Source organism: Phodopus roborovskii, unplaced genomic scaffold (genome assembly GCF_943737965.1).
Source record: "Phodopus roborovskii unplaced genomic scaffold, PHOROB, whole genome shotgun sequence".
In the NCBI taxonomy this organism is placed as follows: Eukaryota; Metazoa; Chordata; class Mammalia; order Rodentia; family Cricetidae; genus Phodopus; species Phodopus roborovskii.
The window spans coordinates 388,937-408,165 of NW_026125970.1; the positions used below are offsets into that span (position 1 = coordinate 388,937).

The following is a 19,229-nucleotide window of genomic DNA, read 5'->3' on the forward strand; positions in this document are numbered from 1 at the left end:
AAATACTAACTTTATATTCTGTGTATATATTAGTGTTTTGCCAGCATGTATGTCTGTGCACCAAATGTGTACAGTACCCATGGAGGCCAGAAGAAGGCATCAGATCTACTGGAACTAGTGTTAGAGATGTGAGCTACCATATGGATGCTGGAAACTAATTGTGGGTCCTCAGAAGGAGCAGCTGGTATTCTTATGAGCCATCTCTCTGGGGACATTGTCTTAATTAGGGTTTCTAGTGCTGTGAAGAGAGACCATGACCATAGCAACTCTTATAAAGGCAAACATTTAATTGTGGTATCTCACATATAGTTCAGAGATTTAATCCGTTATCTTCACAGCAGGAAGCAAGGCAGCATGCAAGCAGACATGGTGCTAGAGAAGGAGCTGAGAGTTCTTACATCTTGACTCACAGGTAACAGGAAGTGGTCTGTCTCACTGGGCGTTGTTTGAATATATAGGAGACCTCAATGCCCACCTCCACAGTGACACACTTCCTCCAACAAGACCACATCTACTCCAACGAGGCCACACCTCCTAATAGTGCCAGTCCCCTTGGAGGACATTTTTTTTCACACCACCACACACATCAATACATATTTTTAAAGAGAGTGTACAGAAATGTTTGCCTGTTACTTTATATTACCCCAATTGGTTGCTTCCAACAGAGGTACATGTGCAGGTGTACATGTGTATATGTGTGCATGTGGTTGTGGAGGCCAGTGACAACCTAGGATTTCATTCTTCAGGTGCTGCCCCACTTGTAAAACAGATATATTTAGTTTCATATTTTTGGAGATCTGAAATACAGGCATGGCCAAGTTTTTGTTTCTAATTCAAGGTCTCTCTAAAGGCTACAGTCAAGGTCTTCATCTGGGCTCCAAGCATCTTAGGGTTCAACTAGGGCATGATGATCATTCAGTGTTTGTTTGTAGGATTAAGTTCCACACAGGCTCTTGGACTACGAAGGGTCCCTTTCCTCACTGGCTGTTGGCCAGTGGCTGCTCTCAGTTGGAGGTACCTTCAAAAATGGCTTCTAGGCTGGACAAGTGGCTTGGAGATTAAGAGTACATGCTGCTCTTGCAAAGTTTGTTTCCTACTACTTATGTAGTAGGGTGAACTCACAGCCATTCATAACTCCAGATCCAGGGGACATTTGTCACACTTTTCTGGTTGCTCAGTGCACTGCCTTCATGTGCACTCCACCCCCACATACATACACATCTCCCTCCACACATATACACATAATTTAAAATAAGAAAACCTTTTGTTTTTTAAGTGTAGAGAATGAGGGAGGCTAAAGACAGGTGGGGTAGGAGAGAAGGAAGTGGGTAGGTGGGGAATAAGAGAGAATAAAGAGAAATGGAGAGAAGCAGAGTCAGAGAATTTTTTCAACCTAAGCACCTAAGTGGCATCCTGTTTTACTGTACTCTCTGTACTCGCTTCACAAAAGTCAAATCGCTCAGTTCCATCATCACATAAAAAGATGGGAGATTGCACAGGACATGATCTCCAGGAACTAGAGATTACTAGGGGTCATTTTTAAGGCTGCCTACTACAAAAGGGTTTCAATGCATTCCTACTATAACATGGTCTGCAGTTCTGTCTATGACAAACTGAAAGCAAGCCTTTACCCCCTCCCCAAAAAAAAAAAAAGAAAAAGGAAAAGAAAGAAAGAAAAAAGAAAAATACAGAAAGAAAGAAAACAAAAACCGAAGAGAAGCTGTACACAACATAGTGTCAAAATCTAACTTACAAAATGATGAGAGTGTGGCTGGAAAGAGATCACCAGCTAAGAGTAGGTACTGCTCTTGTAGAGGACCTGAATTGTGTTCCCAGCACCCACATCAGTCAGCTTACAACTGCCTTTAACTGCAGCTTTAGGGAATCTGATGCCTGTGATATCTGCAAGCACCTGCTCTCTCTTCCTCCTTACCCCCTTCTTTCTCTCTCTCTGCCACACACACACACACACACACACACACACACACACACACACACACACACACACACACCTAAAAATAAAATAAATATTTTTAATGATGAAAGCCAGGTATGGTGACGCACTCCTTTAATTCCAACACCCAGAAGGCAGAGGCAGGTGGAGCTCTCTGAGTTGAAGGCCACAGCCTGGTCTACATGACAAATTCTAGGCTAGCCAGGACTACAAAGTGAGACTATGTCTCAAAAAAGGTGAGAGAAAATGAAACAGCTATATAAGAAAAATATGTAATATTCTTTTCAAGCATATGTGTGGTACATGTATGTGCTCACATGTGCACATAGGTAGATATGTCCATATCTGTATGTATATGTGGAAGCCAGAGATCAATGTTGAGCATCTTCTTAATTCACTTTCCAAATTAGTTTTTGAAATAATGTCTCTCATTGGAACTGAAGCTCACTGATTTGACTGGCCTGGCTGGTCAACAAGCCCCAAAGATCCACCTATCTCTCTGCCTTCCTAGCACAAAGATTACAGGAGTACATCATGGTGCCCAGATTTTTATGTGGGTTCTGGGGATCTGAACTAAGGTCCTTGCACTTGTGCAGCCAGCATTTTCCCCACCCAGCAATCTCCCTAACCCTATTTTAGACAGGCTTTCTTTTCTACTGCCAGCTGTAAGGAGTAAGGTTTCCCCCACACACACACACCGCCTGGCCGCCGGTCTGGTCCCGCTGCCGGGCTAGCCCCAAATAACACACTTAGACTCTGTATTTGATATAATGCTATTGGCCAGTTACTTGTTTCTTATCAGCTAGATCTGTCTTAAGTATTAACCTATTTCTATGTATTTATACATGGTCTTATCTTACCGGGGACTAGGAGACAAGGAGGAAAGAAGAAATAGTAAGGAGGGTCAAGATGGAGAGTCTGGAGAGAGCTGAACTGCCAGCTGCCTCTCGCTGGTAAGATAAGACCACGTGAAAATATTAGAATAACAGAAATGGGTTAATACTTAAGACAGAGCTAGCCGATAAGAAACAAGTAACTGGCCAACAGCATTATATCAAATACAGAGTCTCTGTGCATTAATTGGGGCTGGTGCGGCGGCGGGACAAGACTGGTGGCGGGAGGATAAACCTTACTCCTTATAGCCAGACACAAATAATAATACAGAGACTTTCTCTTAATTATAAAAACTCTGCCATAGATTAACATTTCTCATATTATCTCTTATAACTTAAATTAACCCATTTATATTAATCTACATTTTGCCTCATGACATTTTTTTTAACCTTTCCTTCTTGTACCTCCTGTTTCCTCTCTGTGTCCTCTAGCATCTCTTCCATGATTCAATTAATCTCCTCTCTCTCTCTTCTCTCTCTCTCTCTCTCTCTCTCTCTCTCTCTCTCTCTCTCTCTCTCTCTCTGCCCAGAGTCCCATCCAACCTCTTCCTGCCCAGCTATTGGCCATTTAGCTCTTTATTAAACCAGGCAGAAGGAACCTTGGAAAAGACATCTTCACAGTGTACAAAAATATTATTCGACAACATTTCCGCCTTTTTTTCCTAAATAAAAAAGAAAGGCTTTAATTCTAACACTGTAATACTATACACAATAAGAACAATTATCAAGTATTGTCAAAATAAAAAGGGAATGTATTGACTTTAACAAAGGAAAACTATATACAATTGGAACAATTTTAAAGTAAGAATTACATTCATAATGTTTAGTACATGTGTATTTGGCAAATTTGGAGAAAGTACTGTATTATCTGTCCTATCTTAGTGAGTCCAAAGTTTTGTACCTAATCTATTTTTTATCATAACGTGTGTTACCAACCTAAAAATATCTTTTTAGACCTTGAAACATTTTCCTAGATAAACAATTTAAGATTTTGTGTTTCTCAACCTTATGCATTTTATACCTCTTTTGTGAGTTTCTTTTCTGAATTTGGTAACAAACAAAAGTGTAACTATAACTATCTCATCTTCAACTCTATCAGAGATGTGAGATGAATAAAATATTACTTGAGTAACCAGAAAGTTCAGAGCAAACAACTTCCAAAACTAAGAATCAACAGAGACATCTAGCTGTCTAGATGTCACCCCAAGTTTCCTCTGCAATGTTGAGGCATCCACCATCAGCCTTGAGCCTAAAATACCTGACAGACTTTTCTGTGAAGCAGGAATTTTGAAGGACTGCTATACCTTGTTTGGCAAAGTTTAGCAGTAGTTTTCTTTTGTGTCTTGCTTGTCCAATTTGGACAGCATTCTGTCAGCAGTTGAGGCAAGGGAAATTTCTTTGCCCAGTGGCTAACCTTGCTACAAATGAAAGAAACTCCATATAGAGGTTCTTAGATAACCCATCATCCTTTTTTGAAGTAAATTGGTGCTTCCAGGAGCAGACATGTCTTACTGTCACAAAAAACCTTAAAGCCTTATATCATGTTAAATACCATATTCTGTAGGTCTTTGAAGTGTATGAAGACCATCTATTTAAAATGTTTGACCTTGAAAACATATCAAACATGACTATAAGTATGATTGTTATAGGTGACTAATTACTAAATTGCATTTTTATTATCCTATATAGTTTGTAATAGTAACTGTCAAGGACTAGAAATTTCAAGTGAGCTATATAGGTGCAATATCTTAAACAAGAGTAGAAACATATGTACAGTGTGTTCTAACAAAAATAACCTTAAATTTGTACCAATATTCAAAAATCTACACCAATATAAAATTTGAGAATAATTTTTGATCAAAAGTAGACTCAACAATCCACTCTTTTCTCCAATCATCCCCATTTTCCTTCAGAAGGAGATCCCTGAATATAATCTCCCTGACCATGACCAGTAACAATTTGTGGCCAAACCCCCCAAATGATAACAAACATCCATAAACAATCAAATGACCAAAATCCACCCACCCCCACCTATTGGAAATGTGGGTACCTTGTTCTCTATACTGTGTACCTTATCTGAGGGTGATGGCACCTTTAGAGAACCTGAGAAAATTGACATAATGGTCAAGTTCTGGGAGAACTAGTCATAATATTTGTTGTCCAGTCTCTGTGCAATGGGAAAGCTTATCTGTAGTCCTGGCTAGAATAGTCTATGAGGATAGACCATTACAGCCAGCAGCTTTAAAGCTGTTCGGGATGCAGAACTTTAAAGAAACTGCAACAGAGGCAATTTGAGAAGCCTGATCCATTCCTTTTCACTGATGTTTGATACTCTTTCTCTCAAAACACACAAACTTTCAAAGGTATTATCATATCTAGATTAACACAAGCATGGACTGTGCATTGTACACAAGCAAGCCAAAGATGACTTTTTGTTTTATGTTTTAGAAGGCACATTTACATCACTCGCCTTTTACTTTTTCTAGCTTTATTTCTTTATGGTTCTAGCCAGGATTTTCAGGAGGTCTCCCCCAATCAAACCTCATCTTTATCAAGCCTGAATGAATCCACAGCCTTATTTTTTCTGTATAAACAAAAACCATAACCTCTTTCAAAGCAATGCATTTTTCTTTTACTTCCATTTTAAAGTTAAGGCATTCCAAAAGTATCTAGGCTGGTTTAATCCCAGCAACTGTCCTTTGCTCATTAAAAACAAACAAACAAATAAACAAAAAAAGCAAAAACAAAAACAAAAAAACAAAGTCAATACAACATCATATAGGATATATAGTCTTCATGTATTTTCCACCTTTACATGGCTTATTTTTATATTATTTTATTCTCTCTTTAAAGACTTTATCTTATTAATTGTAAACATTTTTTCTATGACTGTCTATACCAATTTTTTTTTCTTTTTCAAGCATACACACATGTTTTAAAACCCACAGTAACCTATTCAGAGTTCTTTTTCTCCATCTGGATCTGTCTTCACTGAGCATCTACAGCATTCTCTAACCATATGAGAAAAATCTTAAACTGCTATGTCACCTGCCATGCAGATCATCTTAGCACATCCACAGGTAGCAGCCAGTAGCCAAGTTTCTGCACACTGCCAAGCCTACCCTAGAGATTGTGGTCACCAGAAAACTGCATTTGAGTCTATATTCTGATTTTTTCTCCTTTCTTAAGTTTTCTCAGGTCTTGTGTGGATACACGTGGCCAGATATTGGGCACCATATGTAGATAGACTTTGATTTCCACCACCCCAAATAACAATGCAGATAGTTCTTGGTAATTATGGAAACTTGGCCTATAGCTTAGGCTTGACCCATTAGCTCTTAAGACTTAACCCATTTATATTAATCTACATTTTGCTTATTGGCTTTTTACCTCTCTTCCATATTGGATCACCTGCTTTCTCTCCATGTTCTCTGGCATCTCTCGTATGCCTAAATTAATCTCCTCTCTGCCCAGAATTTTTGCCTAACCTCTTCCTGTCTAGCTATTGAACATTCATCTCTTTATTAAACAAATCAGAAGATGCCTTTACAAAGACACATCTTCAAATTGTACAAAAAGATTATTACACAACACCCTGTATTTCCATTTTTATTGCCAGAGATGTATTTCTGTTTTTCTGGTTTCCCTCAGGTTAGCTATGGCCAGCGAGCTGCTACTTCCATTAAAATTAAAGGGCTTATCTCATCAATTTCTGTCAACGAGTGGATGGTTCCAAATGTGGAAAATCTTATTTGAGTAAAAATTAATTATATTGGCACATCCATTCATGTGTTTGCCAGGTTTAAGTCTCAGTGCCATTATATAAGCAGACAACAGAAATTCATTTCTGTTTTTAAAACCTATTCCTACCTGGCTTCAAGTAGAAGAAATGTTATCCAGTTGTAACCTTAAAATGCTTGGGAAATGACACTCAGAGATTATGTTTTCACATGAGTCCATGGACTGCCTTATTATACAGCCTTTACAGGTGGCCCAAGTGTGGCTATTTGCAGGACATAGTGCTGCTTGACAGGGGGACATAAAATATTTAATGAAGTGGTTACAACAATGGAAATGTATAAATAATTTAGTTTTAAGGTTTTTTTTCAGGCAAACTTTGGCTAAAAGACAAAAATATCCCCCTGGGGTTAGAAAGATGGTTTGTTGGTTAAGACCACTTGTCACCCTTGCATAGGATCAGGGTTCAATTACTGCATAGTGGTTCACAACTATCTGTAACTTCTATTACAGGGGATCCACTGCCTTCTTCTAACGTCCAAAGGCACTAGCCACCCATGTTTTGCACATACATACATATAGGCAAACATCCATACATATAAAATAAATAAACACATTTCTAAAAGAAATGTCTAAATACCCACCTAGTAAAATAAACAAGCACAAAAATGTGTGTGGGAGGGAGGGCATGGAAATACCTATGTTGTGTATCTGGACCATTTATGTCTGCTGGCCTCAATGAACTTTATTCCTGCAGTTATAGATGAGGAATGGCAGAGAACCCAGTGTATCCCTAGAGAGACATGCGTAGAAGTCGCCAGTGAGCTGGGAAAGACAACCAACACATTCTTCAAGCCCCCCTGTGTGAATGTGTTCCGGTGTGGAGGCTGCTGCAATGAAGAGAGTGTGATGTGTATGAACACAAGCACCTCCTACATCTCCAAACAGGTACTAGGAAATGAAGACAACGCTGCTGACCTTGTTACCAAGCACTGAGCTAAATACTTCATGTGGGGAACCTCATTTAATTCCCCTAAAAAACTGAGAGAATATCTTATCCTCCTTTTCAGAGAAGGAAATTGAGGTTCATGGAGGTAACATAATATCCAAATGATGCAACCTCATTAGTTACTATCTACCTAATGCTGTAACATTCAGACATTACTAGAACAGTGTGTTAAAAGGAATGAAGGAAGCTGTGTTGTTTTTGTTGCTGTTTGGGCGTATGCAGTTTAAAAGGAATGACTGAGAAATGTGGAATGAATGAAGAGTGTGGAAGAGATTGGAGGAAGAGAGAAGGAAGAATGCAACAAGAACCAGCTAAGAGGGGGAGGTGCCCTCACCCTAAAACTAAAGAGGCTGAAGTAGGAAGTAGACATAGGAATGGAGGGAAAATGGTAGAGGATTTCTCACTTGGCAGTTGCCAGCCATTAGCATGGTGGAAGACTCAAAGGAGCCAGTTACAGAAGCAGTGACAGCAGGTACAGAGCCTAATAGGGAAGGAAAGAGAGAGAACAGGATATCTGGAGTAGAGTGGAGAACAAAGGGAGAATATGCAGCGCAAGAGACTTTTGAAATAATCCTGTAGTGCCCATGAAAGAAATAAATTAAATGAATCAAATCACCTTTGCCCTGTAGCTAAGTGTCCGTGGCTACTATTTTTTTGTAAACTGTAGTAAATGTTGCATGTGGGAACTAAAGTAACCAACTTAGGAAAGCATTATTAAAATGCTGTAAACCGAGCCACATTCCTTTTGGTCCTCTATTGCAAATTCCTCACATGTTATTACAACTCATTTATCATCACATTCTCTTGTCTCCTCATGATCATGTAGTAAAAGACAATTACATAGGTGCCAAGGAATGTTCTAAACACACATTTGTTTTGTTAATAGGTTGAAGTTTTCTAAATTGTGTTCCCCACCCCTACCAAATAAACTGCCCTTGAAACTGTATCAATTTTGTGTCTGAACCCTTTTGAAGAATATTGGAACTGAAGGTGCCTGACCCCTACTATGTGATAATTAGAAACAACGAGGTAGTATGGCTTCAATCAACAGTTAGTAAGACCAAGCTTGCAGAAAGTGAGTTCAGTTATTCCTTGGAGCATAGCTGAGGAATTGTGCAAGAACATGAAGTTTATGCAAAAAACAGCCTTACTTGTTCTCAGGGAGGTTTCATGACATGTTGAAAGATCTGAATAAACATAACATTAATGAATTGTTTCCACTTAGTGGATAGTTGATTGCTTTGTTTTGACTGCTGCACTCAACAAATGAAGGAATTTATTTCAAGTGAAAGTACACTGCAGTTTTTCTTTCCAAATAAGCATACATGTGCAGTTTGGCAGTTCCCACCTTAAAGGTACAGACCACGAGATGAACTATCTCTTAGAAAAAAGTAGATAGAACTGCATAGAAAGGTGATTGAGTGGAAATGCCTTAAAATCAAGCTCAAATTCATTTAAACTTCACAGAACCACTTCTTTACACCCTTTGGGCATCTCTTTATCTATTTATCATATAAATATCATTAAAATATAATACTTAATTTTTATTTGTATCTGTCTACCAAATGAGTGTAATGCCTGTGAAGGACAGAAGAGGGTATCAGATTCCCTGAAGCAAAAGTTACCTAAGCCACTTGAAGTCAGGTCTTCTGCAGGAGCAGCAAGTGCTGTTAAGCACAGCACCATCTCTCCAGCCTCCCAAATATAATGTTTTTATAAGCGATAAACAAATTAAAAATAAACTATTTACAATAGAGCAAGTCTATAGAAACATAGAAATAGACACACTAGCTATAATTATCATTCTGGGTATGATCTTAACTTAGCTGTACAATGCTTTTATAGCAAATGCCCTAAAACTCAATGGCTTAAAACGATGATAAATTATTCTTTCTTGTGTATCTGAGGTTCAAAATGCTCCAAGGTGCTGTCCAAGTACAGACACACGCCTGTTTCCTGTGTCTCCAGTCCCTTGGACCAGAATGTCCTCCAGGTTATATTCTTATCATGGCTATATCATAATCAGGAAATAATAAATTTCACAAAGCATGCACAGCTCCAAATTGTACTATGTCATGTCAGCTAACATATTATTGGTCAAAACAAGTGTCACAGCCAAGCTCAAAGTCAAAAGGTAAGAAATTGTCATAATAGTAATGATTTGGGAAGGGATGAATACATAGTTTAAATAACTATCAAATCCACCCAAATGTAAAAGGACCTTCAAGAACTTAATTTTGTTTGTCCTTACAGTATATACTCAGATTTAAAATAAGAGCAGAGAGCAGTGGTACCATTTTCAAGAACTCTAGTGATAGTGAAAGGAAAAGTTTTGGAACACACGTAAGAGATTCCCAGCATTCCAAGTCTCTTATAATAACTCCATTCTGTATGGATAAATTTGCTAAAGTCATTACCATAAAGGGCAAGGGCAAAATTACAGACTGTGATAAAATTTACATCATGGTTCTCTCTCTTTGCTGTAGCTTTTTGAGATATCAGTACCTCTGACATCAGTGCCTGAGTTAGTGCCTGTGAAAATTGCCAACCATACAGGCTGTAAGTGCTTGCCTACGGCCCCCCGCCATCCCTACTCAATTATCAGAAGATCCATTCAGATCCCAGAAGAAGACCAGTAAGCATTTCTTGGACTTGATAATGTTTGTTTTTGCTTTTCACAAAACTTTGCATACATTCATTTATTCCTTTACCCATTATAGAGGCATCCCCAGAAAGACATGTGCTGTGTGTTTTTTATCTTGTGGAACATCAGAAACAAAAAGTCATGAAAGTGGAAAGGAAATTTTTAGGGAAAAGGAAGCAGATGATAAGGAGGGGACAAAAGGGAGAAGAGATGGTAAAAGTATAGGTGAAGCTAAAGAAAGAATATTTTATGCATGCTTGAATAGGGAAGGTCAAACCCATTATTTTTCACAATATACATTAATAGAAATGTTGAATAAACAAATAGAAAAATACAAATAAAATTACAAAATTATCTCTTCGTTAAAATTCTTCATTTTTGGCTTCAAAACCAGATCTATTCATAGAACTTGACAAATATTTTTATTAGGTTCTATATTGCAGTCGAACCACAAACCTTCTTGGTTATAAACTCTTCATGTTTACTTGCACATGTCTTTATGGTTTCATTGTGTGTGTATTTTTAATTGTTTGTCTTGGTTTTGCTTTTTTATGGCAAGGTCTCAATTTGTATCTCTGATTGGTCTGAAACTTACTATGTGGACCAAGCTGCCTCAACCCTCAGCTATATACTTGCCTCTACCTCTTGAGTGCTGGGATTAAAGATGTGCTGCCGCATTGTCCTAACACTGTTGTTCTTAACATGAGTGGTCAAATGCATTTATCATGTGTCCCTTCACTCCAGAGCAAGCAATGACTCTCCTGAATTCCAGTTTACTTTCTAAAAAAATTCCAAATAGAATTTTTACAACTATAGAATTACTAATGAGATACTATTCATAAATATAAATTAAGCTCTATGTTTTACTTAGTTGACTTTTGTGTCTATGTATGCATGTCTATTGGTCAGAATCACTTGGGGCTGGAATTACAAGTGGTTGTGAGCCAGCCCACATGGGTGTTAGGAACTGAACTCAGGTCCCATAGAAGAACTACAATCACTATAAACTGCTGAGCCATTTCTCTAGCCTCCAAAGTTAAGGTCTTGAAAACTGTAACTGTTCTCACACAGTTGTCATTTCTTAGCACTCGCCATGCTGTGTGACACAGTGCTTTCAAACATTTGTTCTTCTGCATCAGTTGTAGAAACAAAATTTGAAAGTATTAGTATGCTTCACACAGAATATTTAAATATTTAGATATTAATTATCAAGACTGACTTAATATTCCCAAGGTAGAATTTCCTTGAAAATATTTAAATATGGCTCATTATTTTCTTTTCCTAGATGTTCCCATTCCAAGAAACTCTGTCCTATTGACATGCTGTGGGATAACACCAAATGTACATGTGTTTTACAAGACGAGAATCCACTCCCTGGAACAGAAGGTAATAATGATGATAGTGAGGTAATAACCATAATGATAAAAGGAACATAAGCAATTAACTTGACTGAGTACTTACTATGACCAGGTCTATTAGTTACATTTTTGCTGTTGTGATAATATATCATGACCAAAAACAACTTCAGGAAGAAAGAGCATATTTTGACTTATGGTTTGAGGATATAATAGAGTCCTTCATGATGGGGAAAGGTATGGGAACAGGCAAGCATGGCATCAGGAGCAAGAAATTGGCTGATCACATTTCATCAGCACACAGGAAGAAAAAGGCGAATAGGAAGCAAGGTGAGGTTATAAACCAACAAAGCTGGCTCTAGTGATGCACTTCCCCCAGGAAGGCCCCACCTAAGAGTTCCATAACTTCCTGTAACAAAACCAACTGGGGATCAAGTGTTGAAATACTTGTAACAATGGGAGACATTTCTCATTCAAGCTACAATATCAGACAAGGTATAAACTTCATGTCAACCCCATGATTGCCCCTTTTCACAAGCACACAGTGAACACCCCATGAAATCTACTAATTTCCTCAACATCACATAGATAATAGTGGCAGAAGCATTTGGATTAAAGAATCATCTGTTGTGATCATATCCACCAATGAATCACTCTCCTGTTCATTCGTAAAGAAAAGTACTGAGTGACCAAACCATGCTTTCAAAAGCAGACATTAAACTTTAATGAAAGTGTCTTCAGGGTGAAGCACACAAAGTCTTTTTGGACTTGATTTCTCCCAATTGAACCATTTGAAATCAAGCCAAAAATTGGGGAGGGGGAATAAAGGATGGAAAAAGAACACTGGGAACTATTTTTCTAGAGCTAGAGCAAACCATGATACTGGTCTAAGCCACACTAGGAATTGTTAGCCTGTCATTCTGTCTCCCAATCTGTAAAGCTGTGTGTTCTGGGATGAATATATGGTTGAACATGCATTAGTTTATTTATTTGCCACCCATAACATGTGACATTGTTCCACTGAAAACTATCACTTGGGATAGCACAATGTGAATCTTGCTTGTTTTAAACTGTGATCTAGCAAGAAATAGCAAAGATTCAGCCCCATGGAATTGTCATAGAACCTGAATAACAAGCTGTCAATTGCAGTTGTCCTGTTTTTCTGGATTCTCGATAGCTTTCTAAATGTTTTCCCGAGAGCTCAAACTAGATGTGAGGTAATAAATTTTTAAAGTTATATAGTTAAAAGCTAACACATATAGATTGCACACAGACACAATATAGCAAAGGCTGTGACATTCGAGTCAGCATACCACAACGCACTTACTTAAAAGTAATCTGGCAGCCCTACCTGAAGTTGGAGCCAAGGAGCTCCCTGCAGTGGGAGAGGCATCTCAAATAAGCAGGTTGGACCCTACAGACTATGAGAGGAGCTATAACTTGAGGTGAGGCCTCTTCTTTCTGAGGGAGGTTAATTCCTGAGGAGGACTCATTGAGTGGGCTCATGCACTGAGGACAGAAGGCCTAGTAAGGAAGGAGAGATGTGTTCTGAGCAGGGGGCTGTAAGAGCTCAACACTGAGGTAAGGGAGCAAAGCACGAAACTGGTGATGGGAAATGATAGCAGGGTGCTGGGATGCATTAGTAACTTTTCTTGTTGCTGCAACAAATACCTGATGAAAGCAATAGAAGAAATGGAAGAAAGGAATGAGGGAGGAGGGAGGGACTTATTTTGGTTTTGCTTTGACAGGGAACAGTCTGCCATGTTGGGGATGACCTGGCAGTAAAAGTATGAGAGAGTTGATCACATTGAGTCCACAACCAAGAAGCAGACAGAGATGGATTCCCCTGCCCACCAGACCTTCCTATTTCTCTCCCACCTTTTATTCAGTCTGGGTGCCCATCTCACATTTATAGTATGTCTTCCTCAGTTAAACCTCTCTGGTAGTGTCCTCATAGGCACACCCAGAGGTGTTCCTCGTGAGTGGTTCTAGAATCCAGTAAAATCAACAACAACAATTAACCATAACACAGGCATGCATTAACATACTGAGGGAAAGTGGTACATATGAGGAGACAAAGCTGGGGGTAGCCCTAATATTGGAGTGCAAGAACTTAATAAGCTTGTCCTGGAAGAACCTGGGTGTGATCTTCTGGACAAATGGAAACCACCCAAATGGTTCTAGAATGAGGGTGGTGACATCTGTTGGAATTGTAAAAAGATCAACCCAGCAACAGTGCAGAAGAGAATGAATTGAGCAGGAGAGGGAACAGGGAACTTTGGCGGAAACTGTCACAATGATGGGAGTAAGGAAGGAGGGTGGATTGCATCCCAATTATTTCTAGTTTTCATCATTCATAAATAACATCCCAATGTGCCCACATTCCGATCTGTTTCCCCAGTGATCCCATTCAACTGATGACACATTACTTTCTACACTAAACACCTTTTCTGCATACAAAGCTGTTGAGCTAACTGCCCTTTCTACAGTCTTTTATTCCCCAAATGGATGCAGTTGACACAAGCCCAACTCATTTTCTTATCGTTGCAATAATGAATAAAGCATAATGTAGTAGTGAATGGAACAAGGCCAAGGACAGAATTCAGTGGTAACCCAGAGTCAACCTCCCAAGGGATGGAAATCAATATATCAGCCTCAACCAACTTGTTGCTGTTCAACCTAGTTATCCTGCATCCAGTCTCTGTTCCCTTTAACTTACTTGTAAGTACATAATGTTCTGGTTTTGCCATACAATCTTCTGAACACCTCAGGATTATGTTCTAAACTACTCTATCCAAGAATGGAGCTGGGCCTGCAGGACACTTCCTTGTGAATCTCTGCTGCCACCTAGTGCTCGATGCATCTTTTAAGAGTGTGTTTTTCAGTAATCTAACCTTGTCTTGACTTAAATTGATATTTGCTTCAGTGACTAAAACATATGCAACTCATCTTTTTCCTCTTCATGAAATTAAGAATGGAGTCTTTGTGGATATCCAGTCCATGTCATTTTTAAACATGTATCAATTAAAGAGCAGTCAAAATGATGAGACTGGATCATGAAAGACTGCCATTTGGATGTGAGGTGGAGGAGAAAAGAGGGAGGATGGAAAGGGTGAGAATGAGTATGGGAGGTTTTAAGGGTCAAGGTCATTGAAGGTCTTTTAATGTTTATATATTCTGGTATAAAATTTGGCCTTTTGTGTGTGAAGGAAAAATTTAAGACATTTAAGGTATGGCTGGACATGGCTCACATCTTTAATCTCAGCACTTGGGAGACAGAGACAAGTGAATCTTTATGAGTTCAAGACAAGTCTGGTTTACATCACAAGTTCTAGGACAGTCAGAGCTACAGAGAGAAACCCTGTCTCAAAAAAAGGCGTTTAAAGCATCAGTGGTGATGAGTTAAGTTTGCATTTGATAGTCACTTGAGGGGAGACTGAAGGGATACACTCTGTGGCTGTGATGAACAGCAGCTACCAACATAATAAATGCAAAGTACTGAGTGACAGAGGCAGTGTGATGGAGAACAAAAGGCATGGACACAGTGACCACACAATCCAGAATGAGGCAAACTGGAAAAGAAGTTGGCTGGGGGAAGAGATGTTAATTTTCTTCCAAAACCTTCACCAATGCCAAAATAAAAAGAGAAAGTTATTCCAAACTTTTCACCTTCTCCACTTGTTTGCTTTTGCTTTTCATTTGAGACAGACTCTTATGTGCTCCAGCCTAGCCTTAAACTGAATACTTAGCAGAGGATGACCTTGAACTTTTGATACCCCTGCCTTTACCTCTGGAGTGAGTGCTAGGATTGCAGTTATGCATCACTACACCCAGTTTAGGAACCACTGGACACTGAATCCAGAACTTCTTATGTCACACATTCTACCAGTGGAGTCACATTCCCAGCTCATCTCTTACTCCTTTTGCACTGAATTTCAGTTCACTGACTGAGATTGAGCCACAGTTCATTGTCACCTTTATATGTTTCATATAAGTGTGGTGATCTGGGATGAGGAAATGCATCATTGGTTATCTGGAAATTCTGAGGAAAGATGACTACGACATTAGTCCTTTTGGTTCCTACACTTCTAAAACATTGGAGAGGACTACATTCATACCCCATAGACAGCCTATGTCTTGTCACTACTGGCTGGTTGCTTAAGTGTGTGTGTTCAAGATTTATTTATTTTAATTCTATGTGTATGAGTGTTTTTGCCTCCATTGTCTGCACACGATCTACATGCAATGCCAACAGAGGGCAACAGAATCTCTGGAGCCCCCACAGTTTTAAGTTGTGGTGGTTGAGGTGTTAAGGTGTGGGTGTTGAGAACCTGGGTCCTCTGCAACCCAGTTCTCTTAACCCCTAAGCCATCTTTCCGGCACAGATGTATATATTTTTAACAGGTCAGTCAACAACATAAAAAAAATCTGTCAGAAATATTCAGCTTATGGTATTTTTTTTAATTAAACACCTAAGAAAACACATGAGTTCTATGTTTATGATGTAAAATGGCAAATAGATCTCATTCACCCTATGAAAAAAATTAAGATCAAAAATCTGTAGGCAAGGAAATTGGGAGGATCCAAGTTTTATTGGTAAAATATAGAACTTGCAATTAATGTGGATCATCACATCCTCTAGGCTTCACCTGCCAAACCAACACTTTCCTGTTTCTGTTTAGATCACTCTTACCTCCAGGAAGCAGCTTTCTGTGGACCACACATGAAGTTTGATGAGGAGCGTTGTGAGTGTGTCTGTAAAACATCATGTCCTGGAGATCTCATTCAGCACCCAGAAAACTGCAGTTGCTTTGAATGCAAAGAAAGTCTGGAGAGCTGCTGCCAGAAGCACAAGATTTTTCACCCAGACACCTGCAGGTCAATGGTCTTTTCCCTTACCCCTTAAGTTGGTTAACTGGTGACATTTAAAGGGCATACCAAACTGATTTTGTGGGGGCTCCTTTTCCTTATTTCCCAAGTACCCCCTTAAAAAAATAAGCAGACGTTTGGCATCTAGGAAATAATTGGAAGTATATAGAGTGATGATTAATTCTTTTGTTGTTGTTTCAAAACAGGATCTCATGACTTGCACCACCATGCCTGCTATTATGCTATCATATCAAAAAAGAAGTCACTGATATTTAAACAACCAGATTAAGGGAGGTTCAGATCAGCAAGCTAATTCTCTCTCTCTCTCTCCTCTCTCTCTCTCCTCTCTCTCTCTCCTCTCTCTCTCTCTCACTCTCTCTCTCTCTCGTGCGTGTGTGTGTGTGTGTGTGTGTGTGTGTGTGTGTGTGTGTGTGTGTTTGTGTAGGCAAGAAATTTCTAGATGACTATAATCCTTGGGGGCCGATGACTAGGCTTTGATCATTTTCTAAACTTACCCAAACTAACCACTGAGATTTAAAAAAAAAATAATTCAGTTTGTTCTTTTACAATTTCATGCACATATAAAATGCATTCTAATTACTTTCACCTGAACACTTTCTTAACTCCAGCCTACTCTTTTCAACCCATTTACTCCCTACAAGTCCCTTTCCCACACTCAGGTTATTATTATTTTTTGTTTTGTTTTGTTTTGTGACCCACTAAAGGCAGTCAGGACCATCTGTGTGACCACAGATTTGGAACTATCTGTCAGAGCTTGTTCCACTCATGGACCACTAGGTCCACAACTGAAGACAGTGACTCCCTGTGTCCAGATTCTATCAATAGCCCACAGTTCATTACAGAGGCATAAGTCCCTCACAACAGCATATGTGTCTGTTGAGAAGTTCCACCTTGTGTAGGCCTAGGACAAGCAGATTCTCACAGCAGCATCATGCCTAGAAGATGGTATTTCCCAACGCTTCTCTCTTTCTGACATTTCCCAGCCCCTCTTCCGCTATGTTCCCTGAGATTTAAAGGAGGTGGTATCAACATCTTGCTTAGGGCTGGGCCCTCAGCCAGTTGAGTGCCCATTTAGAATATTGCATTGATACTTTAAATACATGTCTGGACATTTTTCTTTGAAAGCAGAATCAAATGAAATCAGAACTGAATGATTGATTTGAAGTTGATCCTCGCTTCTAAAGCCTCAATTTCACTTTCTTTTTCGACAGCTGTGAGGACAGATGTCCTTTTCACACCAGAACATGTGCAAATAGACAGCCAGTCTATGGAAAGCACTGCCGCTTTCCAAAGGAGAGAAGGGGCCAGGGGCTTCACAGTCAAGAAAGTCCTTGATTCAACTTTCTCTCAAGTTCCCCTTCCCTGTCATTTTAAACAGTGTGCTGCTTTGTCAAGTTGCTATTACTGTTGCCCACCCCTCAGCTGTTTGAAAAATTGATCTTACCTAGTGAATCCACATTTCCACTCAATAGCTGCTGGGTGAATCCCTCGTTCACTGACAATTACTTCTAGCTTCAGATGCCTCTGCACATCAGTTCTTAGAGAGGAAGGGGTCTGGGGAGCACATTGTTGTGACGAATGAGAAAGGGTTGCTTGCCATGGAGCAGCAGGTGCCATGTGATTGAGTACTCAGACTGGCAAACTCCGAGTGCAATGCTTATGAATTACGGAACTTCATTTGTATGATCAGCACTGATGTAATTCTTGTTCAGCTTGTACTTTTCAAGTTTACTGAACCACTGCCTGATGTTTCGTATTTAAATGTATTTAAAGGAAATAAACATCATTATTCAAGCCATAGAACTTGGTGTTGTTTGCTGTGCTATTCCTCTACATTTCTTGCTAATGGGAAATATTTTCAAGACAAAAAGAAATCTAGAAATGGGAGGTTTCTGGAACATACAATTAGACTAAAACTATATCTCAGATTTGGGAAGCCAAGGCTGAGCTCTCAGCAGGTTTGTCATTCTAAACAAAGGTGACACAGGAATGCTGGGAATCCCCCTGTATTGTGCCAATACATTGAACTTGACCATCATCCTATCATGAAGAGGAGCCTAACAATGCCAACATTACCTGGGATTATGGACACACACACACACACACACACACACACACACACACACACACACTCTCTCTCTCTCTCTCTCTCTTATATGTATGATTTTGCACTATGTGCAGTTCTACCCTTGAAGGCCAAAAAAAGCACCAGATCCCCTAGGATTGGAGTTATATGTGCTTGTGAGCCACCATGTGGGTGCTGGGAACGGAACCCAGGTGCTCTGGAAAAACAGTCAATGCTATTAACTGCTGAACCTTTCTCCAGTCCCTGTTTTTCACATTCTTGAGTGTTTGTGATTGCTCTGAAAGCCTGTGCCTCCAAGTATTTCTGCATGCACTCATCTGCATGTCTCATCCACATGTCAGCTTGGGCAGCAGCATGATTCTTCTCTTTGTTCCCATGGCTGCCCAGGAAGGGAGCACGAGGCCTTTTTTTTTCTGGGCCTAAAGTGCCCATACACATAATTTCCTGGTGGCACAGACTTTACTGAAATTTTGGCCCATCACAGGGAATTAAATAGCACCAGCAGTATTACTTATCAAACAACTTAACAAATTGATTGTCTGAGTACTGTGCATTGATGCATTGATAAGACAGAGACAAACACACACACATTCAATTCCAGCAGTCACCACACAATTGTGAAAACAGTTGTGTTCAAATCTGTGTTTCCACCTTCCATAA

General features: G+C 39.4%; 1 protein-coding gene across 2 annotated transcripts in view; it reads left to right on the top strand.

Annotated features, from left to right (window-relative positions):
- Positions 1-18,286, top strand: part of Vegfd (vascular endothelial growth factor D) — a 36,543-nt gene extending 18,257 nt beyond the window's left edge. The window contains exons 3-7 of one of the 2 annotated variants that reach the window (XM_051179214.1): positions 7,343-7,533; positions 10,081-10,229; positions 11,524-11,624; positions 16,276-16,471; positions 17,695-18,286. In XM_051179214.1, coding sequence (XP_051035171.1) covers positions 7,343-7,533; positions 10,081-10,229; positions 11,524-11,624; positions 16,276-16,471; positions 17,695-17,818 — 761 coding nt within the window. In that variant the 3' untranslated portion in view covers positions 17,819-18,286. Of the gene's footprint in view, positions 1-7,342; positions 7,534-10,080; positions 10,230-11,523; positions 11,625-16,275; positions 16,840-17,694 lie in introns of those variants that run through there. The other variant, XM_051179213.1, reaches the window with a different exon arrangement.
- The last annotated feature ends 943 nt before the right edge of the window (positions 18,287-19,229 follow it).